Source organism: Corapipo altera, unplaced genomic scaffold, assembly GCF_003945725.1.
Source record: "Corapipo altera isolate COAL_440 unplaced genomic scaffold, ASM394572v1 46, whole genome shotgun sequence".
NCBI classification, from domain to species: Eukaryota; Metazoa; Chordata; class Aves; order Passeriformes; family Pipridae; genus Corapipo; species Corapipo altera.
The window spans coordinates 16468393-16477021 of record NW_020884883.1 but is presented as its reverse complement, the minus strand read 5'-3'; the positions used below and the strand labels follow the sequence as shown (position 1 = coordinate 16477021).

General features: G+C 43.4%; 1 protein-coding gene across 1 annotated transcript in view; it reads right to left on the bottom strand.

Moving 5' to 3' along the window:
- MFSD2B (major facilitator superfamily domain containing 2B) overlaps window positions 1-2692 on the bottom strand; it is a 30478-nt gene extending 27786 nt beyond the window's left edge. The window contains exons 1-2 of the mRNA XM_027640931.1: window positions 2665-2692; window positions 2113-2300 (exon numbers count right to left, since the gene is read on the bottom strand). Coding sequence (XP_027496732.1) covers window positions 2113-2300; window positions 2665-2692 — 216 coding nt within the window. The remainder of the gene's footprint in view (window positions 1-2112; window positions 2301-2664) is intronic.
- Window positions 2693-8629: the final 5937 nt, after the last annotated feature.

Here is an 8629-nt window from a genome sequence, read left to right as displayed (position 1 = left end):
GGGGGCTGCACCAGAACTGCTCAAAAGTCCCTGCTGCTTCTTGAGAGAATTCTGAGTCACTGAGCTTCTCAAGGTCAACCAAAACATGAACAAAATAGCAGTCAGGACAGAGGGTCTGAAATACTGCAGTTATGAGAGAACACAAACATACAAATTAGATGGGTTTCACGTTGGTGTTGTGTTCAGATAACTGGAACACACAGAAAGGAAGTGGATATTACATAAGCAGAGGTGGAAGAAAGCTTTGAGCAAAAAGCAAAACCTCTCTTATGTTATGAGTGGAGTGTGTGTATTCACCTTGTCTTCATCATTGGTATGGGCTTATACATCCCTTGGTTGCATTTTCTTAGTCCCTAAATCTAGACAGTGTCTGTCAGCACCATGCCAGAAACTTCTCAGTGTTATAAAGGAGCTAAAATAGTTCTGCCTTTTAAGTGGGCAAAAATCAAATCCATGTAGTGACTGCAAAATTACATGCTCTCCCCTGATAATGGGTGGAAAAAACCCCCAAGATTTCAGAGCTGTTTATCAGGCCTTGAAATAAATCCTACCCCTGCAGGATTACCTCAGAGAACAAACTAAACCATCAGGGAACAAATAATTGAGCCCCTTAATGAAGGAGTAAGTGTATCATTACAAACATTAAGCAAAATCATTTGGTTTCAGTAGAAGCTTTTTAATAATATAATTATTATTGTGTCATTTATTTAGGTAGTGTCCAAAGATGCAAGGATGAGGCCTCAGCTTTCTGGACACCATACACAAACATGTAAAGAAATAGTCCCTTGCTTCAAGAACCTTCAATTTCTGTGATAATCAGAGAGTGGGAAAATTGCCATATTTATAAGCATCCTGGGAAAAACAGTGTTAGTGTCTTTCTCATTCCGTTCATGCTTCCTCATCTCCAATGGCTTGTATTGCCATCCTTGATGTAAGGGGGAAACAAGTGTAGTCAGAGTGCACCCACCTCCCTCCTGCATCTCCAAGCTCCCTGTTCCACCTCCAGCTCCTCAAATTTCACACCATCCACTTGACATCTTAGACACTGCTGTCCAAAACTGGCCCCTTTTCTAGGTCTTGTGACTTTGATCTCAACAGGACACCCAAGATGATCTCAGTTTTACATGCACATCTTATTGTGTTGCAAATTTTATCAAGTAAGTCAGATCTCAGCTTCTAATACCAGACTTTTATAGGAAAACCATAAACCCAAACTTTTGGACATGTCCAGTCATAATATCCCACATTTTCTACATCTGGAACAGCAAATGGGCAATGACATCTGATGCAGAACTTCCTGCTCTTTCCAGCAAACAGAAACAGTCATCAGTGCTGAATGCCACTCGTAGTTTCAGCTACAGCTCTTCCCACTGTCCCTGTAATTTGGCCTCAACTCCCTAAAATCCTTTTATCTATCCCACCTAGTTACCATGCAGGCATACAAGACAATCCATTTTTACTGTAAAAATTGCTTATGGATTGATTTTCTTTGTTTCTCTGCTGTCCTGAAATCTAGAAAGCTGGAGCAGCTGAAAGTCAGATGAATGGGATGATTCCTACTTTGTTTCATCAGGTCTGCTTCTGCACCAGAAAGCCACAGACTGCAAGCAAAGAAGGTTCAGGAAGGATAACTCAGCTTTCTTTGTAACAAAGTTACCTTAGACAAATCAAATAATATTTGTGTGAAATTATGCTGACTATTGGATGCAGCTGCAGTGATTTTTAACTGAACCAAATGAATAGAACTTCACAACCCCAACATGGTGCTGTTAATGCTTCAGATGTCTCACATTTTACGTTATCTGGCTATTAACACTGAGAACTGCTTTTTCTTGTGTCCACAAGTGTGAGAACACTACAGCACCTAAAATTCTAATAATGATCCCAACCTAAAAGCAAACAATGGCCACTTCAAGACAGAAAGGAAACTAGTGGAAAAAAAATATTTGTGGACAAGTTTCTGCAGTTTCCAGGATGCTGAACAGCAAGAGGCAAGGATAACAAGACAGTTTGGAATATTTATTAGCTAATTCCCCTTTTATCATTTCAGGGACATGGTTGACAACATCAGAGTTAAGTCCACAGTCTGTAAATGTTTCCTGTGCTACTTACATGGGCTATATCCAGCAGGTAGATCTGCAGGAAGAAAGCAGCAGCACTCCCTGCCACTTGATTTGGGGCACCTCCTATTGCATAGCACAATTTGCTGCAAATCGAGAGCCTGTGTTCCTGTGCAAGAAGAAGCAGAACAGATGATGAGAAAAACAAGTTAAACGCTACAGAAGTGTTAAGGTTAAAGTCTGTAGTCACACCACTTTAATGTATTTGCTTCACAGCTATTCCACTAGCAAATTCATATGCCCTCAACCCCTATCACCAGCAGACATTTGGGTACTCATTACTTTGATTTTTAATGGTTTTGTTCTTTAATTCAGCCCATAAAAACAGATTACAGTGCTCCTAAAAGGGACTTGTGATGACCCTCAGGGTTACCTACCTTATTCTCACAGAAGAAGGAACAAGTCTACAAACAAGCAAGAAGCAGCTGAGAAATGCACATACTGTCACACTATTTTCTGAGCCTAGTTTTTTCTTTGAATGTTTAATTAATTTTTAAGGTTGAAAACTGTTTTACTTTTTAAAATAATAATTTCTTATATTAACCTTTCAGGCCATAATAATCAATATACATTCTCGTACCACAATAATTAAACATTCACAGAAAGAAAGATCAACAGTCAAATCCAGATCAAATATATCCCACACATTTGTGCCCCATTCCTTCCTTTGTCACAAAATGCTGGTGTGATGCTGGCAAAATCACTTGACTTTTCATATTTTTCTTTTAACTTGACTTCTCTACATCTGTGAGAGTCGGCATGATACAGAAAGTGATTTTGGGGACTGAGTCCTCTTTAGAAAGTCACCCTAAGTGAATTTAAAAAAATTTAGCAAAACTGTGCTCTCTCCTTTGCGTTTGGTGTTTGAAAAGTAGTGCAAACATCCAAGAATATCCTCTAATACAATTGCCAAATAAGATAAATGCTAAAAATAAGGTTTCACAACAGTAATTAAAAGAGAAAAAACCACACAGATTCTAATAGAAATTCTAATGAAGAACACTGTTTTTTTCCAATAGCAGAAGTTCTAGAATACTGGAAAGCCTTCAAAAAAAATCTTTAATTTCCTGCCATAGAATTCAAGATAAAGGAAGAAAATGCCTCTTTATTAATCTTGTCTTCCTTTCAGAGGGACAAAACATAGAACCCAAATTTTGTCTTTCGGGCTTTCAGTCTCTCTTTAAAATTTGCTGTCAGCAGGAGCCAGGAAACATGAAGAGGAGCAGCAACATTAATCCTGGGTCTGCCTTCTGTCTGAATTGCCTACACAAGCCCTTAATTCTTATATTAGATCAGGACAAAAATAGAGATATGGTAATGAAATCCACCACAATGATAATATTCTGACACATTACCTAATTTCTGAACATTTTTAAGTTTACTAACCCATCATCTTTACTCCTCAACAGTTTTGAGAAGTTTTAGACTTCCAGGCAGAGCCTTTCATCATCTAAACATTTTTCTTTGAACTGTTTTATCTGAGTGGGTGTGAACAAAGAAGCATGAGTATCAGGACTCTTTCCTTTTTGTGTTTTCACAGAAAAAGACAGGGTGGGATCCCACTACTACACCCAAATAAAATGGACAGCGTCAGGGCATGAGCTGCAAAATGTTATCACCACAGCAGGCCTCACTTTATCCTGCACTGGCAATTTTCTTCTTTCCAGGAAAAGAAGAGTGATAAACAGTCACAAGACAGACTTCATTAGAACAATACATTATTTACTTTGATGAGAGACTGTAAACACAACAGACTATATACATATTTGCTGTACAAAGTAACTCTCCATTTTCCATACACAAGTCCTATCAAATGTGAGCTTTACTAGACTTGTGGAGCCTACAGAATCTTGTTCATTTGGCTCATCACTGTTCCCTTGAGCTTTGCTCCAGGGGTTGTGTACTTTAAAACTTTATCTCACTTTTTTATTTTTTAATTATTCCCTTCTCCTGGTCTCACCTCCATCCTCCCAGAAATTAAATTACTTTAAAAGTTTGCTTTCCTTTGATACCTTTCCTTCTGATCTCCAAGCATTGGCAAGATGACTTCCAGTTGAAAACAAGAGACATAAACCACTTCTATGCAAATCCTGTATCATATTTCACCCTTAAAACAAGCCAAGAAAAACATTTAGATCTATATGCTGTTTTCCCACTTATTTTCCCTAGTAATTGAATCACAGAATGATTTGGGTTAGAATATACCTTAAAGATCATCTTGTTCCACCCACCTGCCATGGAAAGGGACACCTTCCACTAGATCAGGTTGTTCAAAGCCCCATCCAACCTGACCTTGAACACTTCCAGGGATGGGACAGCCACAGCTTCTTTGGGCAGCCTTTTTAGTGTCTCACCACCCTCACAGTAAAAAATTTCTTCCTCATGTCCCTCTTTCAGTTTAAAACCATTGTGCCTTGTCCTTTCAATAGCTAAAGCCATGATAACACAGAAAAAGTAAATGCCTCTGTATAATATGCATGATTCCAAAATGTTTTTAGAACACAAAGAATGTCAAGTTCTTAAGAATTAATCTAATTGAAGCTGTGGTACAGGAAATGGTCATCCAAGGTTTAAACTTACAGGCTGCAGGCAGCACTCCTGTCTTTACATCAGTCTCGTGGTTAGAAAATTTACAATCTTCGTACATTTTTCATAAAGTCTCACTCCAATTCCACACACCCCCAGAAAGCTGCTGAACTACTTTCTGAACCATGCTCCCAGATCACCTTGAAGCAAAGTTAATACTTTGGTCACAGCAGTAGCTAAGTTTTAATTAAATTTTGGTTATGAATGTTATTTTCAGAATAAAACAAGCTGTCAGACAAACACGGCATACAGAGGTGTCCTGTTCAGTCAACCACAGAAACACAGGGAATCTGCAGTTCATGAACTTCCTGAAAGGTAGGTGACATCCTGATCACTGTTCCATGCCTGTTTTCCTTTTATTTTGCCTAATTACTTTTGAAACTCATTTGTACATTTAGCCATAAACACCACAGCAGTTCTACATGTGAATGATACCCAGTGTGAAAGGAAATGCCACCATCATTGCAGATCTGCTGCCTGGTAATTTCATTGAGTGCCCCTTTCTTTGTAGCTGCTGGGAAGTAATAACTCAGGCTCTACAGTCTGGTGTCCAAAAGAAGCAGACCATAATAGAGTTCTGACTCTCCGTGTTGAATTTATATAGTAATGACCACATCTTCTGCCACAATATCCTACAAGACAGTGGTAAAATGAAGGCAGGTCTCTGTACCAGTAAAGCTGAAGCATTTCCTACAGTTAAGAGCAAAAAAGATGCATGTGGCAGCTGTCTGTTATGGGATCTAGAGGAATAAGTCCCCCAACATTGGTCTTGGGAAGAGCACTGGCTGTCAGCAGCTTCCAGGGCTTTTCTCTGAGGCCTGCCTGTTCCTGCTGCATTGTTTCCTCAAGCAACAAAAAAAGCTTGATTCCTGTGAAACCCAGTGAAAGCCTTTTCACCTGTGTAAGTTTGTCAGTAAGCTGAAAGTACCCCACAAATCACTAGAGATTTGAGTGTGTAGGCAGTGGTCAAATAAGTAACAAAACACAACAGTACAATGGAAATTTTGTTTCAAGACTCCTGTGGTGTAGTTGAATGTCAACACTGAATTGCTTCTATGAGCTTTAGGAGAAATGGAAGATGATGGCGTGAGAGGTAAGAGAAAGGAAGGTCTAATGAAGCCACAAACTTGACAATTCTGTACTTATAGATGCTCCTATCATATAAAATTTAATTGTGTTTCAAGGAAAACCAAGAAAGCATAATAGCTGAGAGATTTTACTCCTTAAATAGAAAAGTAAGCTTAAACATTGTTATGGAAAATTAATGCTTCTCATACACTTTAGTTCCTTTATTTTTAATTCTCTTGTAAGTTAAAACCATACTTGTAAATTTTTCCTTCCCCAACAGAACAGAAATTTATAACAGACCATCTTATTTCTAAGAAAAGTATTTAAGCACGCTGAAAACAACTCTTTGCAGCTATGTGTAGATATTGCACTTACATTATGGACACAGGGAGCAGCCTTGTTTTGTCCTAAACTATTTGTTATCAGTTGAGTCCAGAACCGAACCAACAAGTATTTTAAAAGCAGTAAGGAAAGAGAACAAAACCTGTGACTCAAAGATAAATGCTAGTCTAGGTTTATCTGAGAAACAATGAAATGCAGCTAGAGAGGAGCAGCTTTTGAGTCAGCTTTTCTCTCAGCATAGAATTAACACTGGTAACGTTTCTGTTCTGTGAGTGATGAAGCAACTGCCTCTTGGAAGCACGAGTGTGATAGTCATGGGTGTCATCCCAGGTCCCCTCACACCAAGCACCTTGAGAACTGTTTTCAGGTTTCCTAAAGACATCAGCCCACCCTTGAATGGAAGAAACAACAGGAGCAGGGCTTGGATGCAGACACCTAGAAAGGGCATATAAGGTGGGATAAAGTGGTACTTTCCCAGGATACTCTTCCCTCTGCTGATAGTGCTAAGGGACTCTGCAAGCCAAAAATGGTGTGTGTCTGTGGAAAATCTTCAGACTTCTGCCATCAATGCACCCAAAAAAATCGAACGCCAAACGGCACATGCCCACCGTGGCTGATAAGCTCCAGGACCTGAACACTCTCCACTGTGCTGTGGAAAGCTACCTCAGCTTCTCTGCTTGGAAGCTGCCCCTTCCCAGTTTTACCTGGTGTCCCCTCGAGAGTCATGGAGTGGGGGAGTCCTCGCTCACCCCTTACCCTCCTCCCACTCCCACCTCGGCGAGCACCGAGCCTGAAGGGGCAGCATTAAACACTCAGTCGCTCACAACACACACCTGGAAGTCGGGAGCTGCTGAGGGGAGCGAACCTCTCCTGCCTCCAGCAACTCTCTCACCCCCCTCGGTCCGGGAGGCAGGCCCGGAGGGGAGAAGGGGTGGGAAGGGAACGCGCTTTTTCCTGCCACGGCAGCGGACAGCGAATCCAGGGAAGACAGCGGGGCTACGGCGCTGCCCAGAGAGAGCGCAGGGGCAGCGGGAAGGGTTGAAGAGCTGTTCCAGGTACTCGCCGAGACCGCGCACGAAGCACCGCACGAAGCGCGGCGGCAGCGAGCTCAGGCTGCCCGGACCGCCGAGCGCCCGCAACCCACCCGCGATGAGAGCGAAACACCAGCGCGGCGGGACCCCGACACCGCTCCGCCCCGGGCTGTGCCCGAGGGGCTCCCCAAGCCCCCCGACTGCCGTCTAACCACGCCCGCAGCCCCTCACCTCCTCCTGTCCCGCCGGGGTGTCCCTCGCCGCCCCCGCCATGGCACCGCGCACATCCCACCCCGCCCGACACCTGCGCGCCCGGGGCGGGGCGGCCGAGGCAGAGCGGGCGGTGTGACCCTCCCCGACTCTCGCAGAGCCCGGAAGGTGCTGGCGCTGTCACCCCGGACTGGAAGAGGGGATCGCCCGCCCCACCGAGCCCCGACACCCTGCGCCCTCCACGGGGCAGCTCCCGCAGCGCGGTGTTCCAGGACGGGGCACGGCGGCGGAAGGTGCCGGGGCTGTTCTCAGCCACAGCCCAAAGATGCCAGCTCTGTCCCTTTCAAGAGATGCGCTGTTTCCCGATTCACACGGATGTGTGACCAACGCCGTCGTCTGTGAGCTGGACGGTGATCACGCAACACCCGCCCGCCCTGCGGGGAGAGTCGCTGCTAGTTCTCCCACTAGGAAGAATTTCTTCACAGAAAGGGTGATTAAATATTGGAATGGGCTTCTCAGGGAGGTTGTGGAGTCATAGTCCCTGAAGGTGTTTAAGGAAAGACTGGACGAGGCACTCAGTGCCATGGTCTAGTTGACAAGGTGATGTTCGGTCACAGGTCGGACTTGATCTCAGAGGTCTTTTCCAACCTAATTGATTCTGTGATTCTGCTGCCCTCCAGTCAATACCCTTATCAAGGCTGCAGGAGTTCAGCACCACCCTGCCCACAGGAAAGTGCTCTTGCAAGCATGCTCTGCACCAGAGAGGAAAAAAATACAAACTGCAATTTGGAGTATGAATTCTTTCAACAGTGAAACAGCCTGAGAGAAGGTTTAATGAAGCCAACAAAGACAGGAGGACTTGTGACCTGCCTGTCTTGGGAAGATGATGACTAATCTATATGCACAGGGTTTTGTGGCTTGACTGATTCGAAGAGGTCTCTGCAGGGTCACCTTGTGGGTACTGGGCAGCCACCACAAACCATGCCATAAAGTACAGACATGCAAATCCTGTGCAGCCTCATTTGACAAGACTAATTACTGCAAATTTGCAAAATACTTAAAAAATAAGGCATTATTTTCTTAAAACCAGACCTCCAACAGAAATCTGAGATTACAGCCTTAACAGGCCTTGTTGAAAACTCTCTGGAGCTTTTGGGCTCCCAGGTGGTCCTGAAAGGCTTGAGGACAGATGAGCTGCCAAACACAGACAGACTGCCCAGAACCAAGCTAGATACAAGCTATGCATCTAACACTGAAATTCAGCATTTAGGT